Source organism: Ambystoma mexicanum, chromosome 1q (genome assembly GCF_040938575.1).
Source record: "Ambystoma mexicanum isolate Mex_15411 chromosome 1q, UKY_AmexF1_1, whole genome shotgun sequence".
Lineage (NCBI taxonomy): Eukaryota > Metazoa > Chordata > Amphibia > Caudata > Ambystomatidae > Ambystoma > Ambystoma mexicanum.
Genome location: NC_090922.1, coordinates 239,378,213 through 239,405,579, shown reverse-complemented (window position 1 = coordinate 239,405,579; position 27,367 = coordinate 239,378,213). Strand labels below are relative to the sequence as shown.

General features: G+C 47.0%; 1 protein-coding gene across 1 annotated transcript in view; it reads left to right on the top strand.

The window, feature by feature from the left end:
- The window catches only part of PPP1R12C (protein phosphatase 1 regulatory subunit 12C), a 1,339,157-nt gene that overhangs the window by 1,178,269 nt on the left and 133,521 nt on the right, over nt 1-27,367 (top strand). Inside the window, exon 19 of the mRNA XM_069638043.1 lies at nt 12,094-12,198. Coding sequence (XP_069494144.1) covers nt 12,094-12,198 — 105 coding nt within the window. The remainder of the gene's footprint in view (nt 1-12,093; nt 12,199-27,367) is intronic.

Below are 27,367 nucleotides of genomic sequence, written 5' to 3'. Positions count from 1 at the left end.
CCCCATAAAATGATCAAGCAATTGCAAAAGGAAGTTATGTCCATTTGGAACAGGAAAGCTCCTAGGGGAGCCAGGAAGATTGTGTATTTTGTTTTTATTTGAGCTACAGTTTTTGGTGCCCTGATAAAACAAGGTGTGAGGGCTGGAAGGTTTCGGACTGATATTATATTCAGGCAATTGCTCCGGGAAACCCTCTAGACCACGGGTGCACAACATAAGGCACGCGGGCCACGTGCGGCTCGGCATCTTGGTTTTTCTGGCCCATGGTGGTCAAACACTTTCGTAATGTATGGTGGCAACAAGCAGCAACGGCCGCCCTCCATTAGGAAAGTCTGTGTTTGCCTTGCTGGGTCGGGGGTGTTTGTGCTACACCAATGGAGGGCCAGCACTGTGGCCGGCATGGCTAAAGGCTTGTTGCCTGAAGGCATTTCAACCTTGGCACTCCAGCCGCAGTACAAGTTCAGAATAGGCTTGCCTGCATGCCACCTCGCCAGCTAGTCTGCCTTCAAGCTCACTCCTCCCTCCAGCTTGCCCACCTGCTCTCCAGCTAAGTGCATTATAGTTGAGGTTTAGGGGGTCCTGGGGATGGTATTGTGTTGAGGTGGGGGGTGAGTGGTCCTGGGGATGGCGTTTTGTTGGGTCAGTGGTTAGGGTTATGGGGATGGCCTTTTGTTGGGGGGGATTTGGGTCCTGGCAAGGCGTTTTGTTGGGGGTTGGGGAGGGGGGTCCTGGGGATGGCGCTTTGTTGGGGGATGAGAAGGTGTTGGATAAAGATTTGGGGTAGTACTCTTAGGGTGCACTACAACAACCCTAGCCTCCTGGTAATAGGGACCCAACCTTTGGTATAGGTCTGAACTACACAGGTTGTGGTAGTGTGGCCTAGCAGCCAGTGGTATCTCAAGAGGGGTCAATGTGAGCAGTAATACAGTTACAGAGAGATTCACAGTGACAAGTATTCAAATAAAAACTGATACTCAAGGTTTCTTGATAAAAACAATTTATTTACCAGTCATTTAAACATGCCTTCTTCAGAAGGTACAATATAAAAGCAACACTCAAATACACTTCAATAATCCACACTTAGTCAAATTCAGTAACTTCCCATTGGAGATGACACACAGACAATTCCTACACCCTCAGGTGACTTAAATATCTAGGACTCTTGTGGACATTAATATAGTACTGTTACATTTAGAACAGGCAGAGAGTGTGTAAAAAGAGAGGTTTAGCAGAGATCTCAAATATTCTTTTAAAACAGGCAAATACTTTTGTACCCGCCAATGCAGAGTAAGTTAACCCCTTTCTGGAAGGATAGGTGCAACACAATGAGAAGAGTCTTTCAGGGAACCAGGCTAAGCCAATGTCAATGGGCAAAAGTCTGTGTAATTGAGGCACTTCTTGAAGGTGAGTAGAAGTCTTGGCACAATGTTGTTAGAAGTCTTTTGATGAAGAAAGAAGCTGGGAGACTTGTAAAGCAGAAGAGCAAGCAAATCTACAGTGAGAGGTAAGTTCTCTCAGACTTTACAGTACCTTTTTAGGTTTGAAGAAAAAGATGCAGCTGATGAGCTCTGTTCCTGTGCAGCTCTGCAGATCCTGTTGTTCCTGGGCCTCAGTCGTGGGGACAAGAGGGAGGACTTTTGGGGACTCCTGCACCACAATGGGACGGTCACCGGCTGCAACCGGCAAACTTTCAAACAAGTGGCACTTCAGTGTTTCAGCTTCTCGCGACTACTACAAACAGCAACACAGCGGTTGCTGGCTGTCGAGATGGACCTTCCTTGCTTCTGGGGTCCCACACTCTGTTGAGGGGGCTCAGGCTTGGTCAGTCCTGCTTCCTGGTAGTCCAGAGGATCTTCCTGGAGCTCTTGGCCAACTTAAAAGCAATGCACACAAACTGGTGTTCCTCTCCCTGGTTATTCGGGTCCTGCAGCGACTGCAAAGGAAATTCAACCAGTTCCAAGAAGGATGTCCAGGTGGCTTACTTTAGAGTTGATTGAACCCAGCGAATCAAGGGGAGAAGTCGTCTTTGCAGGGCTTCTCTGTCGAGGCGAACTTGGAGCTTCAGTACAGCAGCAGGGCTTCACCGGGCAAACCAACGGTCCAGAAGTTGCAGCAGGGGTCCTCTTCAAGTTTTTCTTCGGATTCCTTCGTCCAGTGGTCTACTCTGCCTTCCAGCCAAAAAGCATTGCTTTTTATTCCGGTTTCTCCCATTCATTCCAGACCAGCTGTCAGTCACCCAGCAGAGTGGCTGTCCTTGCCGGACAGTCAGCTGGCCAATCACTACAGAGTGCATTTGTGTCTCCTCCCTCACTTCCTGCCCCCACCAGACACTCTGGAGCGAGAGGCGGGTTTCACTCGTGAAGCACGCCAAAGACAAAACGAACAAAGGAACCAAACCTGGTTTGGCGCGCAGAGTAAATCTCAAGAAGGACCTAAACAAGAAATGGCGAAAAAAGACCAGGTCATTTTGACAAAAATGGCACCCATGGGTGCTTCACTGTGGCTGTGAACGCAGCCTGCGGTATAAACACAGCACAGTAGTAAAAAGTAGCCACTGCCACCTGCCATTAATTGAGTAAAGGGTAACATAAAAAATGTTGCATGAGAAGCTAGACAAAGGGGCTACTAAGTAACCCCTTCAGCACCCTATTGTGAGATAGTGTGTGCTGGGTCTAGAAAGTTACAATGTACAGTAAAGTCAATTTCACTTTACTGCTCTTGGAAACAGTAGTTACCCAAGAAAAAGGTTTCTCAGACTCCAAAAACCAGAAGAAACCACAGAAAACAAATAGAATTCAAAAGTACAAAGTCCCAAAGTTCAGCAAAAGAGCTGGGTGTCTCTAAGGTAGAGAGGAATTAGCACATTTATGAGAATTGTCCCTAACGCCCTCGAAGCAGGACTAACCAAGCCTGAATCACCTCAACAGAGTGCTGGACCCCAGAAGCAAAGAAAGTCCACAAGGTGTCCAAGAACCGAAGTGGTGCTATTTGCGAGTAGTTGAAACCGCAAAGTGCCGCGGATCTGGAGTGTTCCCATTGCTGCCGCCGACCTTCAAACCATAGTGCAGGTGTCCCCAGAGGTCCTCCCTCTTGTCCCCTCGACTGAGGCCCAGGAACAGGATCTGCAGGACTACAGCAGGAACAGAAGCCAGCTGGAACTTTTCAGACTCGTAACTAGGGGTACTTACCTCATGTGTGTAGCTTGCTTGTGCTTACTGGAGATTTGCATTTGCTGCCCTTTGGAGCGTTGCTTACATCTTTGCTTCTCACAAGCCTCACATCTTGTGGCGCAACAGTGCTGCTTTTACTACAAAAACTCGTTAACATTGTGCAAGACGTTTGTGCTATCTTCAAGAAGTGCCTCAGGTCCCCTAGACTTTGCTCAATTGATATTGGCTGTCCTGGTTCCATGCAGACTCTTCTTACCCTCTGACTTTGTGTTAATCTGTCCCTCAAAAAATCATACATACCTTACTTGTATAGCTGGGAATGGGTTAACCTATATTTCATTGAGGGGATTATGAAGTACTGACCTGTTTGGAGAAATGTGTTAACCTTTGTTTCCTTCCATAACCTTTCTCCTTTTACCACAACTCCAGTATTGCATTTAAGTGTTAGTGATATATCAATGTCCACAGCACCCTAGTGTGTGTGTGTGTGTGATCCCAAAAGGATATCTGCTTACTTATTTGAACTGAAGGAGTGTATGATTGAAGTGTACTTTATTGTTACATATTGCTCCTTCCAAAGAAGGCTCATTTTAAAACTGACAAATTAATAAATCATTATTTTAATCAGGAAACCTTGAGTATAAGTGTTATTTGAATACTTGTCCCTGTGAAACTGTTACATCTCTACAGCTCACATTGACCCCTCTAGAGATCAGCCTGGCTGCTCAGTCACTCTAACCAATGTGTATACTACAGACCTATACCAAAGGTTGGGTTACCTGTTGCCAAGAGGACAAGGCTGGTGTGGTCTCCCACAGGGTCATGACATAAAACCTGGCCTAACAAGGGTCATGGGGCATAGTGTTTGGGGGATGGGAGGTAATGAGGAGGAGGGGGGTCCAGGACCATGTGATGAATACTAATTTTTTTTTTATTATTCAAACGTTGTTTGTAGTTTAACAAACTTTTACAACTTACATTTTCATTTCATATTCCACATTTCATTTTTAGATACACTTTTTATATACAAACGAAAAAAACAAAAGATAAAAACGAGACAAATCTTAACCAGATAAAACAACTAAAAATGTTCACATGTAGAATACCCTACATTTTCTTAGAATGTCTACATTTCATAGAGGTTACCTTGGATGACCACATAATCGCATCAAATTGATTTTACATTTTGGCATCAACTTGTTCACAACCCAAGTCCGGTCATATCATGGTTTGGCCAGATGATAAACAGATATGTGAGCTGTTGGTGTAAAGCACTCTATAAACAAATCAATCAAGTTAGTGCCTCTAATGTAACTCGTTTGCTGTTTATCTTTATATCATTTGCGTGTAAACAAACCCCACAATTGTTGAACCTAAAAAGACAAGTACCCGCCAAGTTAAAGAAGAACCTCAGATGACATTTTATAAGGTAGCCCAACTTGTTTCTGTTTGTGTTTTTTTTTTCTTTCAATTTAATATTTAGGATAGACAGGAATCTGGTAAGCCGTAAGATGGCTTTACTGGAATTACCCCACATACATGCGAGCCAAAGCCATTCTCTTGATGCAGCCGTGGCTCCCACTGATTCGATACCAAATATTTCTTTACATTGAATTTCAAAGAATACACATTCAGCAATCAAGTGCTTTAGAGACTCCTGCATGCACAGCTCTTTACAAAATCTGCAATCATCGCCAGGCATAACTGCAGTATATGTTGCCCAGTTTTTTATTCTGTCTAAAGTAGACCATTGATTTAATTTAAACCTCGTGTATAGGTCCCTGGCTTTAAGGCATGGAAACTGCAATAAATAAGGCTTATGAGGTAAGCGACTTGCAGCGAATTTGGCCACTTCTTTATAGGTTTTGAATTTCTTGCACCAATCATGCGCAAATAAGTGAAGTTTGACATGAGCTTGCCGAAATTCTAGGTCAGCTGGGGTCAGGGCTAGCTCACCCAACAGTGCGACCATTTTCCTAATAAAATTTCCAATAGATGGGGGATTGGCAGCATTTATCATTACCCCTAAATCTTCGTACAGGGAGTTTTTCGGGGAGAATATCATTTTTCCCAAGTTTTATAGTTGCCGCCAATTATACCGGGTGTACAAAGACGTTAAGCCTAATTCCTGCCTTAGCACCACATTAGGCAGGGAATTAGCCAAGTGCAGCACGCCCTTCCATAGGCGTCCTTGTAGTTGATCAAGGAATTGATCTATATCCGCCAAACACATCGAGTGTGTATAGTATAATCGGCTCAACTTTGAGGGTGTAAAATTCAAAGAGAGGAAGTAAGGAGAACTTACAATATTTATTAAATACCGTGCACATTTGGGTAATGAGTTTTGGCCTTTTCGTTTAGGATATTCTTTCACATTATGGTTACATTAGAGTCAGATATTGGGTAACCCAGGTATCGGATTGTTGTTGCCCTGGGAATAAGGGTGCTGCCGATGGTCCACTTCCAGGAGCAAAAACGTCTCTTGAAATTCTTGAATATGAATATAAAAGATTTTCCTGCATTAAATGATAGATTGTGGGAGGAACAATATTCGGCAAATAGAGACAACTTTATTTGCAATCCTGAAGGTGTACAATCGAAAATTACAATATCATCGGCAAATGCAAGCCAATGAATTTTTAGGTGGCCTAATCCTGCAGAATAACTGATTTTGTTTCGGCCAAATATCATTGATGCCACATAGGTACAGATTGAACAGTGTGGCCGCCAGGTTGCAGCCCTGCTTAACTCCCACCCCAATGGGGATGGGATTGGTGGTTGCACTTGCCTGGTTTACTCTGACATAATATATGGTGTTTGCGTGTACTTTTGCTATTAGAAAGATGTGTGGTGGAATTCCCATCATGCGCATTTTCTGCCAGAGCATTCCCCGCACCACACAGTGAAAAGCGGCTGTCAAGTCTATAGAAGCCAAATGCAAGGGCCCAGCGTCGGGAATCTTTGTTTTAGCAAGCGTGCCGTTAGTGTTGCATTTAGCGTTGTCCCCATCTGGGCCCGGAAACCAATTTGAAAGCGCGAGAGGATATTGTTTTTTCAGGTGAGCATGCAGTTCCCGGAGTAGTAAAATTGCAAACACTTTGGCAGCAGCATCTATGAGAGCAATGGGCCGGTAGTTTGCTGGGTTGTCCCTTGGACCTTTTTTGTGGATTGGCACAATTATTGAGCCTAGCCAAGAGGCAGGAATGTCTAAGGTTGTTAAGACCTTGTCAAATTGAGATTTCAGTAATTTGGCCCACAACCGGGGATTGCGTTTTAAAACGCATGGAGGAATGCCATCCGGGCCAGCTGCCTTTGGAGTAGTTTAGGGCATTTATTGCACATTCAGTGTCTTGTAGGGACCAGTTGGGTATCGGTAATTTAGAAATGGTGGGTTCTTTTTCATTGATGTTATAAATCGACAAGGGTAGCGAACATTCTTTTTCATAGAACTTGACCCATGAAGCAGAGGCTAGCGTGGAGGCTTAATTTGGTACTCAAGGTAGGTGAATCTGACCTTAGGTTTGCCCAGGTTGTGCGCCGATCATTGCGGCATAGGGAGCTTAATATCTTTTGATTGGCCATATTGTGAAGATAGCTTTTTATGTTCGTGCACTTGTTACGATAGGCATTGCAGATCTTTCTTTTCAGCCTTACGTACTCCTCGGGTGAACATGTTGTGATTTTAAGCTTACGTAATTCAGCATTTTTTAGACGCTTGGCGAGATCGATTCCAGGGCAGCCAGAATTTACGAGTGTGTGATATGAACTGTTATTACCAGTATGGATAGAAGCCATTACGCTTGCTATCATTTCCAAGTATTTCCTTGGCTCTATTTTGCCTTGGGATTCATATTTATAAGAGCCCTGTAATCCACCAATCCAAGCATCAATGCAAACGTTAATTTTGTCACATGATCTATTGTTCCATCTAATGCAAAGACCGGGGCGATCGCCTTCCAGGAATACTTGATTTGGATCTTGGTTCAGGTTAGGGATAACGATATCAATAATCAGCTGAATTACCAAATGCTCCCCAAGCGTTGGATCTAGTGTCACAATGTTCTTACACCGCTCCTGGAGATTTGCCGAAATGGCAAAGTAATCAATGCATGATGCCAAGGAGCCCTGTTTCCATCTAAACCCTGGGCCCTGTGCATGGAATGGCAGGAAGGCTATGTCCCATGATGCTAGCTGTTTGTTCCACAGGCGGCCATTGCTAGCCGATGGATGTGAGGCGTGGGACTCCAGGCAATCAGCATTAAAATCACTGTCCATTAATATTCGGCATGCTGGCTGCTGTATTAAAACTTCATCAAACAGCTTGTCGAGTATAACAAAGGCAGGAGCAATTTTCACAAAAGCAGGGTTATGATACACAGATACACACAGGTAGTAATCCGAGGAAGCCTCAGGAAATGAAATTAAAACAGCTAAAAAGGATGTTGATTCATGCACTACGCGGGATCGAATGCACAATTTGGTATTTATGCCGATGGCTACACCACCGTACGGTCGGCCTCGCGTTCCGCGGTTACTTGATAAACAGTGAAGCCTGGGAGTGTGATTTTGTGTGTCGCCACAGTTTCTTGACAGAAGAGTATGTCGCAATTAGCAGCATAACTCGAATTGTTAAACCATTTGTGCAAATTTTTGAACCCGCATGAATTCCACGAGAGAACGCTCGGGTGGCGTGGTTTATTGGGTAGGCACATTATCCATAGCGGTGTTCAAAGTGGAAGCCAGGGATGTCAGCCACGACCAATCCTTGCTGACATTAGAAAGGGAAACCAACTGGGCTATTACTTCCGCTTTAATAGCACCCTGCACGTTTTGAGTGTCAACTGGTGGTAAGGTTTGCGTAGGGGGGCTGGTAGAGTTTCGTTGAAAGTGATTGCACCATCCATGGATTCAAAAAATACAGGAGTAAGTCCAATTAATTGCAGTTCACGCTTATATTGCCACACTAAGTCAGTAATGATATTAGTTTGGACTTTACACACCATCCAATGGTTATGAGTGTGGGGAAGAGTAATCCATTCAATGCCGTCTGAATGCAAAGTACGTAATGCAGGAATTTGCCTAAATGCCTTCAACAATGCGGACCGATTCAGACGTTTATTGCCATAGACTACAGGATCAGACTCCCACCCCAAAATGGTTGAAGATGGAGCTTCAAATTTGTCAATTGGATGAGGTGGTAGGCAGGTTTGGTCGTGAAGGTGCAACAGCCAATGGTTCTGCCAAGTGTGGCGATTGAGGCAGGTTTTGGTACTTTTCTCGGTTTGGGGAGAGGGGCTGTCCAAGATGTGGATTTGACTGTGGCCGGCCTATTTGATGGTCATTCAAGGGGGTATTTGAGGCGTGTGGAACTTTGCCCAGGTGTAAGGCTTCTCAGCCGGTTTTTCCTACTTGAATGACTTTAATAGCCATTGGCTTGTAGAATGCGGAAAGATGGGTTTGCAGCGTACTTGGAGTTTTATCGAAGGACGACATCGGAGCACCCGAAGGGAGGGCTACAGTACCCTTTGCCTGCACTGCTGTATTCTTCCCTTTCTTACTTGGGCGGGCCGTGCCAAGACTCTCAGTTTCAGGGACCATCTGCAAAGCTTTTTTGCACTCATTTGTTAGTTCCTCAAGGGGGAAGCCTTGTTCGGACCCCATGTCCGTCTGATCTGCGTGGTCTAAATTCGCAGGTGTTCCAATTGTACTATTTTTTTTTATTGTTTACATTTTTCTTTGTTTTTTTTTTGGTTTGATACTGGTGTTTTTGTGATTGCCTGAGAGGAGGTTTTCTGTCTGCCTTTCTTTTTAATGCTCTAAAGAAGAGAAGTTTCTCTTTCCGTGAAACAAACAATTGACCAGCGCTGGCAGAGTACCCCCTTTTGGCATTAGCCTTGCCTTCCGAGGAAGCAGTTGCATTCTGGGATTCTGAAAAGAGGTTTGTGAGGGCCGACGGGCTGTCGGGATGAAATATTTCGCACACCTCCATGACTTCGTCAGAATCTAGATTGTCCGGCACCTCTATGGGATTCTCCTGGATGAAGAATAACAGTTGTTCAATCTTTTCGGTGTTGTAGGTGACCTTTTGGCATCATTGGGCATGAGTATATATCTGAAGAGGGGGAGCAACTAGAGGGGCAGAAACAGTTTTTGCAAAAGATTGTGCAAAGGAGTAGGCAGTTGGAGCTGTACGCTGCAAAGCGGTCGGTACCCCCTGTTCAGTGTGATCAGTTTGTGAGCTATGCTCACAGAGCCCACCGGTGCATTCTTCCCAGGGTTGGCAGAAAGGCCCTTCCCGTGGAAGAGCGCTATGCCCTCAGATTGTGAAGAGTCTGCAAAGATAAATCCTTCTAATTTATTTATTTTGAATAGGATTTGATTCAAAGAGGACTTGCAATCTTTTAGTTCGTAATGAGTGTAAGCATGTCCTCTATTTAATAAGTTTAGAATTTGTGACAATACCGGATAGGATGCCTCAAGAGTCTGGATGTCATCTGACGGATCCAATAGATCAAAGCCCAAAGGAGGGGCAGGAGCACTATGAGTGGGCGAAGAAGCAGCTCCTGAAGTCGGGACATTGAAATTGTTATTTGCAAAAAGAAATGCAGATGGGCTGGATTTGGGAGGGGTAGTAGTTGGAAGTAATTTATTATTGGCCGTCTGATTTGGAGACATTTTGGATATGTCCAGAGCCACACTTTCTTTGCAGTGCAAATGCACATCCTCCATTCTACCCCTGGAAATAGAGACCAGAGTGGAGGGTTCATCAGAGAGGGGTACATTTTTTTCTAAGACAGCAAGAACTGCCGGAGCCAGAATAGAATTGTCAGAGGGAGAAGTATTTAGTGCATCAACAGTAGACTCCACTGATTGGCAGGGCTCATCCATTCTCATGCTCAGAAAGCTTTTGCGGGAGGATGCCGCACAGGCCAAACTCACAATTTTTTTTAAATTTTTTTTTATTACATTTGTTACTCGCCCAGGGGGAGCAGTCAAGTTGGACAAAGCGGGAAATGATAACTCGGCCTGAGCGCGCGCGTAGGCAAAAGCTACTTCATGACAAATTATATCTTTTGCAGAAAGTGTGTTCAAACTAGGCACAGAACTACTCACCTTGTGAACGCTCCATATTGGCAACTTCCATAATGGGAGACAAAGGAACACTTGCGTGTTTATTATTATTTTTTTTTTATGTGTGCTCTTTGCCACAGGGTTACGAGGTGGGAGACCACTACGTAGCAAGTAAACCATTTAAGACTAGGATCATGGATTCACCAGTACCCCTGGCCTTATGTGATTGCGGTAGTTGATATCCCACAATACACTTCTTATAGTGTCTACCAGAATTGAACTACGCACTGACACTGTGTGGTTGAGAGGTATCACCTGTCAACACCGGTTATCACAGACCAGCCATTAGGAGTGAGACACCACCCCCAACACTCCTGTGTCCAAATGTATAACGTGTAGATGGAAACAGAGGAACAACACAACCTGCAGCAATCTCGTTTTTCCCAAATCAATGGTCTCAACCAGAGTCAGACACTTCAAAGACACCCAGTTGCTCTCAAGACAGGTGTAAGAATCCAATACTCGGCAGTGCATGTACTCCAATTATACATGTGATAGCAAGCCCCCAAGAATTTCAGGGCTTAATACCCACAGTCCGCTTGTAAGGGCGGTCCAAGCTACTCAGTGTTTCAGATCGCCAGGGTTCAAAGGCTCAACGCCGACAGTCACCCTGTGAGGAACTAGTTAGGTGCCTGGCAGGAGTTGTTCATTCGTAAGGGGACAGGCTAATAGAAAGCTTTAGGCGGCCTAGAGGTACAGAGTTTCAATTAACCAGAAGCCCAGCGCCCCGCACACCGTGAACAGTAAACAGTACTTTTATGTACTTGTGGGTGCGGGTGCGCTAGCTTCTGGGAATATATCTCGCCTAAAGGGGGCGTGGGTGCCCGGGGGGCGTAGGCAGTGTGCGATGTCAATACCTTTGGATAAAGAGAGAAGAAGGGGGAAAAAAAGGGTTGTTTCAGTGAACATTAACAAGAGGTTCCACTGTGTATCGGCTAAGTGAGCAAGCACAACGTGCACAAACAGTCACCTTCTTTTCTTTCTGAGAACCAGGCAGACAGGTGTAACATCCAAAGACGTCCTCCTGGCGGACGTTCACTTGAGCAGCAATTTTAGATTCCCAGCTCACGGCTCCCGGCAAAATAAACAGCAAATCCCCTGGAGCTTCCGCAGCGCGCTGCACCAGTAAACAGTATTTTTATGTACTTGTGGGTGTGTGTTGAATACTAATTGGGGTTGAAAGTCTCCTGACTCGCCCCACTACTGCCCCTCCCCAAACACATGTACTTTTTGCCCCACTATAGGCAGCATGTTCGGTACATTAGGTACTCTGCCAAAATTAGTTGTCCACCCCTGCTCTAGATCATCGTTCTTTTGCCTGTCAAGACATTACAGAAAGAGTTAAAACTGTATGTAAATATGCAACTTAGGGCTGGTCCCACCCCAAAAGGGGCAGTCCAGCCTGATCTGAAGGATGGAGAGCCACTTATTGAGAATCTTAATCGCAATGAAAGTCATTTTTTGTTATACTTGAGAATGTTCTGCAGAACCAGTTTAACGGGTACCTTGGTTTTTCCTCGCCTGGCTCTGGGTTGCACTGAAATATCGATTGAAATATCGTTGTGGCTGTAGTGAGTACCTTGTACTTTTATAGTACTCTTATTACAGCATCTTCCTTTTTAGCTTTTATCCAATGCACCCTCTCCCCGTCAACATACTCTTCATGTTTGAGCAGGACAGTGCTGTATGTTGGAGTAGTACATTTTTAGGTGATGGGAAGCGAGTGTAAATATTCATGCTCTTAAGTGGTGCCCCCAGATTATAATAAATAGTTACTCTTGTCTATCCACAGCTCTTTGAAGATATGCAGACTGAGAATGAGACGCTAAAGGATCAGCTGCAGGAGACCGAGCTGAAGCTCACGCAATTAAAGCTTGAGTTGGAGCGAGTCACACAGGTGAGTACTGGTTTCTATATCTAGGGCCATCCTGAAGCCTTGACATTCCAGTATATGATGTTTGTTAGGAAAGATTTTATATGCAACTTTCCCTCCAATAGTTTTCTTTGGAACCCCATTAGTTTTGCTCTCATTTTGATCCTGTCCTGGCTTTCTGAAGGAAAATGAAGCCTTCAGCTCCAATTCCCTTGCCTCTTGCTCACGTTATGGGGAAACGGATCAGTCCTTCATACTATTAGCACTGGGGAAACGTTTCACTTTTGAATTCTTGTATTTTTACATGGCACACAGCACCTCACTGTGCAGTGCAATGGGGAAATTTTGAATCACCCTGACTTTTTACACATGAGAATTTTGGTTACTTGTATATGTTCCTAAAGATAAGCTGGTGGCAGTGTTGAGGAGTTTTACTAAACTACACCTATGGTAGGACCGTAGAATACTCTCTTGGATGTACAGGGCTCCAACTCTATGGTCAAGCAGCCAGGCTTAGTCTAGGAGGAAAATGGACTGTAGTTGAGTACAAAGACTTTTGAGCACACTGATAGTCAAGGAAACACACACTACCGTTATATAAAAGTAAGGTTATTTATTATATATACTTGGCCAATGTTAAAATCACTACAGTTCAGGTAAGTAACAATAGTTCCCAAATATATATACACTAGATATTTGCTGTTGCAATACTCAGTTCAATAGTATACCTTTAGATAAACAGGTAAGTATAGAGTAGCTTCAGGTTAGCAAACCATTCATCAACCGTCAATTGCTTAAATAGCAATACTGGTAGCTAACTCTTAAGACAGTTGTTCTGAAGTCCAACTAAGGGCTTAGCAAAACCATACAACTGAGGCAGTACAAAACTCCACTCTTAGCATAAGACTGTACCACGTGAGTATATGGTAGCATAGACAGAGCAGCCAGGCTTATCTTAGGCAGAAGAGAGGGCTGTAGGAAGGTACAAATAACTTCTAGTATACCAAGGGTTCAACAGAAACACTGACAATCGGAAGTATTATAAAAAATTAAGTTATATTATAAATACAAGTTAAGCCATGATAAATCTTGGGCGGTGGGGGGGAATACGTACTTGGTCATAGAATTATAAACACAATATAAAACCCCAACGCTTGACTGTACACAGACCAAAGCATACACCTTGTTTAGAAAACAAACAGTATTTCTAGGCAAGTCAGACCTTATCAAGCACATTTAGTATAGGACACACCTATTCATGTGGGGGTAAAACCATAAGTTACTTTCTGATTACTTTCAGTAATACAAGGGTAGTAGACCCTAGCAGTTGTGCAGTGACACTCCGTTAAGGAATCGCTTAGTAAACCAACCTGCAAGCATACTTTTCTGAATAGTGGAACACTCATTCAAGGAACAGCAGACACCTATAAGCACATTCAGGATAACAGTTATACTAGATGAGGAGTAAGACCTTTTGATGTAATCTACAATTACAGTTGCTTTTCAGCGCAGTGGCACGCAGACTGAGGTAAAACCCTAGGCAGACTTAGTTTAGACAAGCTTTACAGCAGGTCCGGGGAAGCAAGACCCAGTTGGGGAACTTGCACAACCAGTTCACAGGTCAGTAAAACAACCTTACAGATACGTTTCAGAACAGCACAACACACATTCAAGGCAAGTAAGAACTTTTGTGACTGTTCACTCCTTCACAAGTACATACACTTTAAAACACTTGTTATATTTTTCAAGGCCAAATCATTTTCCTATCCAGTCCTTCCATATTTTGTTGCATGAGTTGCCTCAGGGGCAGAAGAGGGACCCTAGTGGTCTAGGTGCCATCTGTAGGCAGGGTGAGATGGGGTTTAGTTGTAGAAAAAGTCAACGTTCCTGTGGAAGACTGTCCAAACAAGTAGTTCACTTTAGAGTTGGTTAGGGTCCAGGGACTTCTCATGAGACACCGTAGGAGGATTCCAGCAGTGGGTCTAGGTAAACTGGATGAGAGGACTCCTAATCACATAACACCCCAAAAGCTTTTACAGAAATCACAAAGGGTAAAGGTAAGTAAATACCCCATCCAACACAGTAGCTCAGCACAGAGAGTTTCAGCAGGAAAACTTCAGAATCTGCAGCCAAAAACCTGGCCGATGGATTACCTCGTCATAAAGACAGGACTTTGGAAGGGATTTTGCAGCAAGGATCAACAGACGGCTCCAGGCAAGAGTTTCTTTGCAGCTGGTTGTGGTTTTGGCGCCCTTTTCAGAAGCCAGAAGACTACTGAATATCGCTGGTCGGATTCTTGTCACTTGCAAAGTCCAGCACTCTGTTGAGGAGACTTTTCATACTTGATCCACGTCTCTCGAGGTCCTGCAGGATGCCACCAAAGTTTCAGCTCGATTCGGAAGACTGTACTGCACACTGGTTCAAGGTCCCAGGTTATTGCAGCCCTGCAAGGTCGCAGCCTGACTTGGGATGGCTCAAAATGCAGGTCTTCTTGAGTCGAGTGGATCTCACCAAGTTGTCATTTTTGGAGTCCCAGAGTCGCTTGGAAGGAAGAGTAACAGCAGGCTCTGGTTACACAGCAGGCTCTCCGGTCGCTGGAAATAGTCTCAGCTGCACTTTCTACATTTTCCTCTTTGGATTTGGTTCCAGTGGTCGACTACCATCTCTTCAGCTTCCAGGATCAGACCTTTATGCAGGAACCCAGCCAATCAAACAGATATGTAACATTCAAACTTGCCGGGTGCGGGTGGAGTTGCCAGTCCTTTCAGGACATCTAGCCTCCCAGTTTGAACTGGATTGTCAGTCAGGCTGCAATGTTTGCAGAGTTTTGGACTCCTCCCTCGCTTTCCTGCCTTCAGACACTGTGGAGCCTGGGCGGGCTTCATTGTTAGGCAGAAACCTGTGCAGTTCCCTTAGGGACCACTGCAAAAGATTTAAGACTACAGGTGTTTGGCAGTAAACCCACTTGGTAGCAGTCTGTACCACACAGATTCACTTGGTAGCTTTGGCTGAGCAGTCAGACTTCCCTCAAGAAGAGTTAGGCAGTATACAGAGCATACAAAATAGGTACAGAAATACAGTAGCACAAGCAAACACTGACCAGAGCTTGGGTGTAAAGGTATATAATTATTTATTTCACACACACTTATAAAACACACTAGCACTAAATTGGTAAGATAAGTTCAAAACACAATCACTATTATCATATGTACATCCCTGATTACTTGTTGGACAAGTCTTAGTTAACACCACCTATTTCCAGACAGAGGTGAGCGCTTAACGTTCGATGGCACTCCAACAAGTTAAATAAAAAGGGAGGGAAAAGCAGAATTATGGAAGCACACGCACGAAACACTTTTTAAAGAACCACAGCAAGTTAGGAAGGCACAGTCTACTGGTGAGCAAGGAAGTTTAGGTGCCAGGCCCACTTTCAAGGGAGCCAGGCGAAAGATGCCCAAGATCAAACAGTTACACAAGTCTTCGAAGTTTGTGGAGGTAGTTCGAAAAAGGTTTAGTTCAGTTCAGAAAAAGTTAGCTAAGGTATCCCAGGCTAACCCAGGTTCGAGAGACGAGGATTTAATACACCCTGTTCAATCGGTTGCAAGGGAAGCCAGGCGGAACACAGTACCTTAAATGGAGAGGATCCTCCAGCGGGGGCAGTTGTTCCTGGCAGTGGGTGCAAGTCGCAGCGTCGTCCAGAGGAAGAGAAGATCTCGTCGTGGAGGAAAGATGAAGGTCGTTGCACTGCCAGGGAAGAAACCAGCCGCGGAGTTCTCCGGTACAAAGATAGTACCCTTTCGGTTCGCGGTGAGGGTGTAAACGTGGTATCCCGGTTGCCGGGGTGCTTGGCACAGGCAAGGCGGCCACGAGATGCTCCACAAAGGCGAAAAGAAGGTAGACTGGTTATCCCCACCAGTCGAAGGAAGAAGACTCTCCGGGCTGGAGATCTCCTCTGTCGTTGGAAAAAGTGGTGAGGCGGTTCTGCAGGGCTCCACCAGTGGTGTCGTTGTTGCAGGCCGGCTCAGCTTCTCCCTCCTCGGATTCTTTAGGTCCAGTGGCAACGTCTGAAGTTCCAGTCCCCAAAGCCCTGCTTTTATGCAGCACACCCCCATTCACTCAGCCTAGCCGTCAATCAAACATGCTAAGTGGTGAGCCGGCCGGCTCACCACTTGGGCCAATCGCACAAGAGTGCGACTTGAGTTACCAAGGTAACTCAGTTCAGGGTGCCTAAACCCCCTCCCACACCTCCTGTGGTACCCAGACAGAGTGGCACCACTTTTGGAGGCTTCTGTGGAGAAGCCCTCCAAAAAGTGGAACAAAGGGCTCGACTTGGGTTGGAGTCACAGAAGAGAACACAAACGCCATTTTAGAATAGAGTTCTGGCAAAAAATACCAACCGGCAAATTAATATTAAATAAATAAACCGGCGGTATGTTCGAGGCTATAAGAATTAAATAATTAAAGTTGGTAGCCTCGAACAACGGGAAAATCCCATATAAATATATTCGCGGTCGAATATAAAAAGTAATATCCACTGCCACCAGCCAAAACTCGATCAGGGGGGATGGAGACGTGCCCCCTCGAACAACAGACCCCGGGGCAATCGAATTGCCCCGGCCAGTACGTCCACAATATGATGGTTTGTACTGATTTCTGTTAATAATTTGGGACTAGCAAAGCCAATGGTGACTTTAAATGCCCTGGGAGACAGTAGTCAGTCCCGGGGTTTGGAGTCTATGTTGGGGGGGTCGCTACGACACCCCTGGGTTACGGCACGGAGGGTGCTGTGTAACCCACATTAAAAAAAAACACATGAGACCCTATGGAGTAAAAGACCCCGTAGCCCATAAAACACATGGAAAGTTAAAGGAACACCTCAAATCATGTCTAAGAATGGGAGCAAAAGAATCTCACTCTTAGCAGGAGAGAAAAAAATAAACCCCAAAAATCCAGAAAAGCTGCTGGGGGACTCACTAGGTTTGGGAAATTAGCCTTACAGAGAATTCTCCCTAACACTCAGCAAGGTCTCTCCCCACCCCCCCCCCCGCCCCCCGAAGATAAAAATCACAAAGGATTTTCCCACCCTGGAGGGCAGGGGAAAGGCCAAGAAGTGTGAAAATGACCAAAAAAAGGACTGGAGCCATTTTGGTAAAATGGGCACCCCACAACACAATAACCTTCTATGATGACTTGGCTGACATCTTGTCTTCTGCACACAAACCCAATACTTCTACTATAGTACTGGGGGATTTTAACAGGTGGCTAGGTAACCCGCTGGATATAGAAGCCACACGGCTGGTCAAACTGTTCACACTCAATCATTTTGATATTGGGAGTGGAAACAACCCGACACATAATTTGGGCAATGTGTTGGGTAGCCAGTAAAAACTTGCCACTAGGTTATGTGGATACCCAATCTTGTGTTTGGTCGGACCACTTCTTTGTTTCCTTTGGCTTTGTACTGCCGTGTCCGTTAGTTCAGAAAAAATAATGCTTTCCACACTATCTATCAGAAGGTATAACAAAATTCAACAGAGATCTGGACATCCGTCTCCGTTCCCTCATGGAATCTACCTCTGACTCTGATCTCCTGACCACTTGGTCGCAGAATTAGATATTTTACCGAGCTACTAAATCTTATAGCGCCAATTACTTTGAAGTCAGAGAAATATTGAACAATCAAAAATGGTGTACTTCTGAACTATCTGATTGTAAAAAGGAGAAGAGAAAATCTGAAAAAAAGCCTGGTTGAAAGACCAATCTGAGATTAATAGGGATAAATGGAAATCATTGGAAAGACTTTATAGAAGAGAGACTCTTAATGGCAAAGAAACTTTCTTTGACAATCGAATTGTACAGGCTAAGAACAATTCTAGACTACTCTTTCAGATCTTCAGGGATCTTGAAAAACCCAAAGTCATGCTTCACCAGATCGTTACTGTCAAGCAATTCAGAAGGCCTTTGCTTTAAAAATATCAGCTGCGCAATCTCAAATTACCATCATTTTAGCAAGTATGGAGCCTACTGATCCTCATGTTACTAGTACTAGATTAAATCAAGGTGCAAAACCAGCCTTTTATTTCAAGGGCATCTCGGAAGAGGCCTTGTAAAACATGAAGAAAATAAGACCCACTACATGTGTGGGAAAGTTCTTCCTTTTCTTGTACGCCTGATTAATGCTAGTTTCAGGGAATCCTGAGTTCAATTGGCTTTGAAGGTGGTCTCCGTGACCCCCCTTACTAAAGAAACCAGGCCTGGATCAAAAGGTTCATTCTAACTTTAGACCTATTTCTAACGCACCTTTTTTGTTGAATATACTGGATAAGGTGGCAAAATCCCAGTTTCGGGAACATTTGAGAATCTCCAGAGCCTTGCACTTGAGACAATCAGGCTTTAGAGCCTGTTACGGCACTCAGAGTGCTCTACTGAATATGAAAAATGAAATGCTCTCGATTATGGATATTGGCAAGGCGGTGCTGCTGATGTTGCTAGGTCTGCCAGAAGCCTTTGACTTGTCGACACAGACAAATTGTTATGTGGACTTTCTACAGAAGGCTCCTACTCTACCAAGCCTATCGCCTGGATCAAATCTTTTTTGACTTGGCGTGTATCCCGGATAGTTTGGGGCAACGCACACTTGTCTGACGAGCTGCTGGAATGTGGGGGTCCCTCAGGGTGCTTGTCTGTCCCATTCTATTTTTAATGTCTATTGTCCTCTGTGATCTCTTGGACAGGTTGGGTGTGCATTTTATGAACTATGCTGGTGACACCCAACTTGTCTGAGTTGACCGGCATGTATACAGAAGACGTGGAGCGCATTAATGAAGTCTACACAGCAATTCAATATTGGATGGCTAATATTGCGATCTGTTTGAATGCCACCAAAACCAAGCTCATGCTGTTCGGCTCACCCCAAGCCAGATCCAAACTGGACAGCCAGTATGCAGGCCTCCATATTGAGAACCACCTTATTAAAACTGTCAACAAAGACAAAGCATTGGGCGTGACTTTTGAATCTTCTATGAACTCGAATGCGCACATCAAAAATGTCCAACAGTCAAATATATTATGCTCCTAAGACTAGTCAAACCTTATGTGTCTGAAGCTAACTATTCCACCTTGATGCCTTGATAATGCCAAAGATTGATTACGGCAAGGCCTCGATTGGGGTTAGTAACAACAGCCTCAGGCGTCTTCAAGTCTTACAAAATAATGCTGTACTTATTAAGTGTTGCGAGACATGAATCTATCTCCTCTCACAGAAGGAACTTGCACTGGCTTCTGGTGGAAGCTCGGATTCGTTTTAAGGCCATGACAATTGTCCATAAAGGTTTGTATGGCCAAGCCCCAGGTTATATGAAAGAGTGTATTAAAGTTAATCATTCGGGTAAAACGACCCGATCGAGCAACGTGGTCTGCTTATCTGTTCCTAGGAATATGCGCGCTAGAGGCATCGGCAGATCTTTTGCTGTTCAATCCGCTACTCTATGGAACCAACTCGCGCTTAGAAAATGATTTACAGAAATTCAGGAAAGGGTTGAAATCCACTATCTTTGAGTAATTTTCTCCTGGATTGATGTCTCCTTTCTCTTCTTTTTTTCTCTTCTGCAACCTGAAGCCTGTGGGGCGCACAACCACCCACCTGCCAAACCATAATGCACCCCACCCGGCTCATGTCCTTCGTACCAGCGCCTTCATTCACAAATCCCCCCCCCCTGCATGCCACATCGGCTCGCCATTTCCGACCCCTGCACCTGAACACCATACACTGAGCCCCCCCCTTGCCTGCCCCCCCAATCACCATCCAGCCCCACTCTAAGATCAGAGGAACACTCTGGTGTGCCAAACACCACCTGCCTCCTACCCTCATCCCACACATTTCAGCCCAACTCGCCCTCCCTCTGCCCCCAGACATCTAATGATAACGACCCCCTACCCTCATTCGTTCACCCCACGCAATTTCCAACACTCAAGCGAGGGGAGCTATCTGGCGCTTCAAACAAGAGCCCCCCGCCACTACCGCGGCATCGTTGCAGTCATGCAGGAACTCCCCCCGACCTCTGCCCTCCCCGCCAAACCCACTTTGACCACTCACTAACACACTCCCTCTCGTGTAGAGCTCCACGTCACACTAACCTCGTCAACCCTCCACCAACACGCACTCCATACATCCCCCACATGAGTCGCAAACCTCCTCACCAACACCACTCCTTCGAAAACCACAGCATCTCCTTGACAGCGCAGACCCACGAGGACAACCACACCCCGAACTCTGCACAGCTCGGCGACCCCCCCCCCCACTCCAACTGTGAGAGCATCTAGCCCTACCACCCACACCCTCCTCCCCAACCCTCAGCTTGACCCCATCCCCAGACCTCCCCTTCAAACCCTTTCTATTCTCTCAAAGTAGCACGTCTTGCCCTTTCTAAAACTGTCGTTTCATCCCCTTTCTCCTCTGACCCTCCTACCCTCTCACACCCCTCTTGCAGCCAAACCGGAAAGGTTGACCGACCCTCTCCCTCGACTCCACTCCTTCACCACTTCATCAATCCAACGTCTCATCCTTTTCCAGCCCTACCATCAGGCCCTCCCTTCCTGTCTCTCCCTGTCTCCCTCTTTGAACTCAACCTCTCACCCAGTACACCTAAACCCCTAGCATCCTACAGACTCGAACCACAATCAACATCTTGCATTACACCACACATGCACCACTCACCGCCCTCCCTCCCCTGATCCTCCCCACCACATCTCACATACCTACCACCACCCGCCTACTCTTCCCGCTCCCCATCGACCAAACCCACTCACCCCCCCCCAAAGAGCATTTGCATCCCAAACCCCCATCCCTCGGTGAGCCACTCAGACTGATCCAACCACACCTGCCATTACAACGACTGACTCCTTATCCCCTGCCTCTCAATCCAACCGAGCCCTCCCATCCAATGGGTCAAAACCACCACGCATCATGAAGTCACCTGCCTCCTTTTCAATGCCCGATCTGTGGCGAGAAACAGACACAGCTTCTCCAGCATGGGTCTGGCATGGATTCACATGCTCATGAATATTCCCCGTCAGGCTGGGAATCCTAGGTAAAAGAAAAATCAGTTTGTTTCGTTTCTGAACTGTCTTTCTCCCATAAACCAATCACTGAGCTCTGGGTCATACTGCCCCCAGCCAATGACGACCCTCTGCCTAAGCCCCTCCTCTGGCAGCCATCTTCAGATTTGTATCGCACATTCAAGTGTTGGGAGTCCTCGCGCTTCGTTCTTCAAGCCTTTGTGCGTTTTTTCCACTTTTTGTTAGGTAAACACTAATTTTCGGTCAATCGAGCCTGTGTGTTCAATCAATTATCCTTCCGATTAACTGGGACCGTTTTTCAGCTGGTTTCAGCGCCCCTCAAGCGTCGATTTCATTGTGGTGTTCTTGGAAGCTTCCAGAAGTTTCTTCAGGCCTACACTGCGTGGATCATGTCGGATGAGGACGGCGCTTCACTCTTCAAGCTTTGCTCCGGCTGCGATTTGCATAATGTGCACATGGATGACAAACATTCCCAGTGTCTGTATTGTCTGTAACCGACTAACAAAGATGATGATTGTGTGATTTGCCGTGGCTTCACTAAGTGCACGACGAAGGATTGACACCAACGGCTGGAACGGTGGCTGAGGGCCAAGGCCTCTGCCCGAGGTGGTTCCCAGAGGCATGTATCTCCTGGATCCAGCAAACCTGAGTGGGCTTATAAATCCTTTGAGGGCACCCCACTTGTGGGGGCCCAACACGAGGCCAAGCACTGCGAGTCCGCTTCCGTCAGGGATCGTTGCTGGTGGGGGTCGCCGTTGGTGTGAGTCCGCGATGGTCAGGGCGCGTTCGACATCTGCATTGGTCTCCAGCCACCACTCTGATTCTTCGTCCAAGAGGAAGTCAGCTACCCCGGGTAAGCCGAGGGAGACTCCGGAGAAGGCCAAGCAGGGTACGGTCTCCGGCCTACCCGAGAAGGAGAAGGGGTAGTACCCTTTGGGTGCACTACAACAACCTTAGCCTCCTGGCAATAGGACCCAACCTTTGCTATAAGTATGAACTACACAGGTTGGTAGTGTGGATGAGCAGCCAGGCTTTTCTCAAGAGGGGTCAATCTGAGCAGTAGGGTAGTTACACAAAGATTCACTGTGACAAGTATTGAAATATACACTGGTACTCAAGGTTTCTTGATAAAAGAATTATTAATTTGTTTACCAATCAGTTAAACAAGCCTTCAGAAGGGAGCAATATAATAGTAAAACTCAAATGCACTTCAAAAAACACACTGATAGGTTTCTCAATCAGCATATACCCATTGGGGATGGCACACACACTTCCTACACCCTGAGGTGACTTAAATAGCTAGGACACTGTGGAAAGTAATATATCACACTTACATTCAGATATGGCTTATTAGAGTGTCAAAGGAAAGGGTTATTAGAATAAACAAGAGATCACAAATATTCTTAAGCGGGCAAATATTTTTGGACCCCCCCCCCCCCAATGCAGAGTAAATTGGCCCCTTCCTGGAAGGACAGGTGTAACACAATGTCAGAGGAGGGAAGAGTCATTCAGTGAACCAGGCTAGGCCAATGTCAATTGGGCAAAAGTCAATGTGAGCTGAAGCACTTCTTGCAGGTAAGTAAAAGATCTTTGCACAAAGTTTTAGAAATCTTTGAAGAAAAAGAAAAATCAATGTAGGGCCACAAGCTGTTAGGCTTATGAGAGTAGAAGATGCAAGCAACTCTACAACAAGAGGTAAGTTCTGTGCAGATCCTGTTGTTCCTGGGCCTTAGTCGTGGGAACAAGAGGGAGGACTTCTGAGGATGCCTGCACTGCAACGGAACGGTCACCGACGGCAACCAGCAATCTTCAGACACGTGGCATTTCAATGCTTCAGCTCCTAGTGTCTACCGCAAATAGCACCACCACAGTTTCTGGCTGTCGAGATGAGCTTTCCTTGCTTGTGGGGTCCAGCACTCTGTTGAGATGGCTCAAGCTCGGTCAGTCCTGCTTCCTGGGAGTCCGGAAGATCTCCCTGCAGCTCTTGGCCAACTTAAAAGCAATGCACATGGTCTGGTGTTCCTCTCCCTGGCTCTACGGTTTCCAGCAGCGACGACAGTGGAAATGCAACCAGCTTCGAGAGCATGTGCAGGTGGCTTACTTTGGAGTGTATTGGTCCCACCAACTCAAGGGGAGAAGTTGTCCTTGCAAGGCTTCTCTAGTCAAGGCGAATTCGGAGCTTCACCACAGTAGCCGGGCTTCACCAGGCAAACCACCGGTCCAGGAGTTGCAGCAGGCGTCTCTTCCAAGTTCTTGTTCCGATTCCTTCGTCCAGTGGTGGACTCTGCTTTCCAAGCCAAACAGCCTCGCCTTTTATGCAGGTTTCTCCCATTCATTCCAGCCTAGCGGTCAGTCACCCAGCAGCCAGCCAGCCAATCACTTAGGAGTGCATTCCTGTCTCCTAGGAGGCTAAGCACATGGAGTTTCGGGCACCTCGTTCACTTCCTGCCCCCGACAGACCCTGGAGCCAGAGGTAGGTTTCACTCGTGAAGCCCGCCAAAGACAAAACGAACAAAGGGGCTAAACCTGGTTTGGCGCGCAGAGTAAACCTCAAGAAAGACCTAAACAACAAGAAATGGCAAAAAAAAGACTGAGGCCATTTTGACAAAAATGGCACCGTGGGTGCTTCACTGCAGTTGCGAACGCAGCCCGCTCTAAAAAAACCTCAGGGTAGTAAAAAGTAAACCACTGCCCCAGCCATTAATTGTGTAAAGGGTAACATAAAAATGTTACATGAGAAACTAGACAAAGGGAATACTAAGTAACCCCTCCAACACCCTTGTTTTAAGATAGTGTGTGCTGGGTCCAGAAAGTTACAAATGTAAGTAAAGTCAATTTCACTTTAATGCTCTTCGAAACAGTAGTTACCCAACAGAAAGGTATTTAAACCTTTGTGAAATCTGACAGACTTCTATGTGCCACTGCACTGAAGGTGCTGTGTGACGCAATGTAAAAGATGATGCCTATGGAATCCACAACCAAAAAAAAAACGTGTTAATCATTACAAAAATACACGAGAGAGTGAGAATTCTCCCTAGCACCGGGCCAAGTCATCCTCCATCAAGTTGGTGGTGGCGTCACTCACGAAAGCCATAGGGGCTGACCTGGTCCAGGATACCCCGACAATGGCCAGGGTGTCTCTTCCTTCCAGGAGGGAGGCTTTGAGCAGGCCAGTTGAGAAGACTCTGGAGAAGAGGATGTCGGACCTCAGCCCGAGACCTACCCCTCAGGACCCGAGGAAAGGGGGGTGGCAATGAAGGTCTCAAAGGAACAGACATTTCTTCTACTGATAAGGATGAGATCCTTTCCATCCACACCATCCGTGGGGACGATGCCGACGAAGGGAACGCTGGGGAATCGCCCTCCGGAGGTGACAATGACGGGGATACCATCCGTGAGGACGACGAAGGCCCCTTGTCCCGCCATTCCTATCCCCCGATAGGACAAAGGTCCTTGGCACAGCACACCTGCAGCGCAGGTGCCTCTGAAGGATCTCGCTGGTGTCAGATACAGAGGATTCCAACGGACCCGTGGCACCGGCCACCCAGTGGACACCGGGGGAACCGCCGACCAAGAAGAGGAGACGGCATCCCACACCTCGATGCCACCCTCTCCCCAGAGGGAGACTGAGTGAGACACGACGATGATGGGCATGGGTGACAACGGCAGGATGGGAGACCGCCCCTCCCCCCCCTATTCCCCCGTCGCCGCCTCCCAGAGCTGCTCCGCCATTCGAAGATTTCCCGAGCATCAGAACTTTTCCAGCTCACACCGGAGGAAAAGGAAGGCTTCTTATATCAGCGCCGGGAGGTGACGAGGAAGACCATCCTTTCGGTACCGCTCCCAGACAATTTTTGGGATGAGGGGCTGGCTCTGCTGAAGAACCCCGCGACAGCCCCAGCGAAGAGAGACTGGTTAGAGAAAAAGTACAGGGTGCCGGACTCTGCACCCAAGTGCCTACAGTCACAGCAGTTGCTGAACTCGGTGGTCTCGCCGGCTGCCAGGAAGAAATCATTGAGTTTGGCATCTTCTTCCACCCCTCCGGACAACGAAGGGAAGAAATTGGATTCCATGGGTAGAAAGGTTATCTACTCGGTGGCGACGACGGTCAAGACTGCCAGCGCCCTCGTGATCATGGCAAGATATGACCAAGAACTTTGGTATGAGTAGGCTCCTCTACTGGACTTCCTCCCCGATGACAAGCAGGCAGAGGCATTGGAGAGGTGGTGTCGGACCACGCCATCACTGTGGCCCTGGACATTGTGGACACAGGTTTCTGCTAGATGGCGAACAGAGTCTGCCTTCGCCGTTGTGGCTGGCTCAAGGCCACCTACTTTAGACAGGAGGTCCAGACGAGGGTCCTGGACATGCCCTTTGACGGAGACAACCTATTTGGAAAAACGGTGGATGAATCACTCGAGGCCATCAAGATGGACATGGAGACGGCACATGCCCTAGGCACCCTGCAGCAACGTAGTCTGTCCTTTCGTCCCTAAGGATGGAAGTCTTTCAGGTCTTCAAAGGGTTTTGGCGGGGGGGCTCATCCTCTTACCGCCAACAGGGGTCACTCCAAGGCCTTCGGGGGCAGATGCCGTTGTCAAGTTCCGCAAGGCGGCCTTTCGACCTCGAAGCAAGACTGAACCGGCCAGGACATCGGGGGGGCCCCCACCCATGCACCCCAGTGGGAGGTCGGCTGGCGAACTTAGTCAATGGGTGGGGCACCATCTCCGACTGTTGGGCACTGGACGCTCTTGCCCACAGACACACTCTGGAATTTCAACGAAAATGTCCTCGTATACCACCGGGCGACTTTGGGGCTCCACTGTCTACTCCAGGTACTTTCTCGTCAGAAAGAAGACTGGGGCTGAAGGCCCATTCTCGACCTACGACGACTCAACAAGTACATCAAGTCCCAGAAGTACCGGATGGTGACTCTGCAGCACATGCTCGGCCAGCTGGAGCAAGGAGACGATCTGTCGTCGTTGGAGCTGGAGGACGTATACTTCCACGTCGCCATACACACAAGACATCCCAAGTTTTGAGTCTTGACCAAATTCTGGCCCCAGTGGTGGCACATCCACTACTCCAGGGGATCCACATGTATCTGGACGACTGACTCATCTGGACCAAGTCAAAGGACATCGCCATCTATCACACGGTGCAGACCGTCCGGCTGCTGACGAACCTGGGGCTCTAACTGAATTATGCAAAGCCCTGCTTGACTCCATTGCTGGCCACCCAGTTCCTGGGATCCAGGCTCGACAGTGGCTTGCCTGGCAGCTCCATCAGAAGAGAGGGTTTCAGCCATCGTGGGCAAGGTGCAATGGCTGTTGGCACTGAAGTTCATCACAGTGCGGGCTATCAAGTCGCTGCTCTGCATGATGTCATCGTGCATATGACTGATTCGGCTCTGCAGTCCACGGATGCTTCCACTCCAAGAGTTCCTCAATGCACATTGGGTCCGGAAGCTTTCAGGACAGGATCGCGCTAGACGTGGAGTTCCATGGAGCGATATGGTGGTGCGGTGTGTGCTCCAACATTGCGTGAGGAATGGACTTTCAGAGCTCCCATACCAGGAGACGGTCACGACGGACGCTTCTCTGGAAGGCTGCAGAGCCCACACCGGGCGTCTTCACGCCAGAGGTCTGTGGCAGACTGAGAAGATGACACTGCTGATCTACGTTATGGACCTACAAGCAGTGTTTTGTGCCATCCAGTCGTTTCTACGGTCTGTTAAGGGCAAGGTGGTGAGGATCTTCAGGCAATACCACCACAATGTTTACATTCGGAAGCACAGGGGCTCCAGATCCCCAGCGCTCTCCACGGAGGCACAGGACTTGTCACTGGGCCGTCGCACAGGGGATGTTCCTTGCTCCATTCCACTTGGCAGGAGTAAAGAACACTGTCGCTGAGTCTCTCAGCAGGGAGCTGCCCTCTTGCCGCGAGTGGGAACTTCAGCAGGGTCAGGTGAACAGTCTGTTCCTCAAGTGGGGCAAACCCAGATTGATCTCCTCTCGACAGCGACGAACACCAAGTGCCGGAGGTTCGCCAACAGGTTCCCCCAGCATTGGAGAATTGGGGACGCATTCTCCTTCCCTTCGGAAGGCCTGTTCTT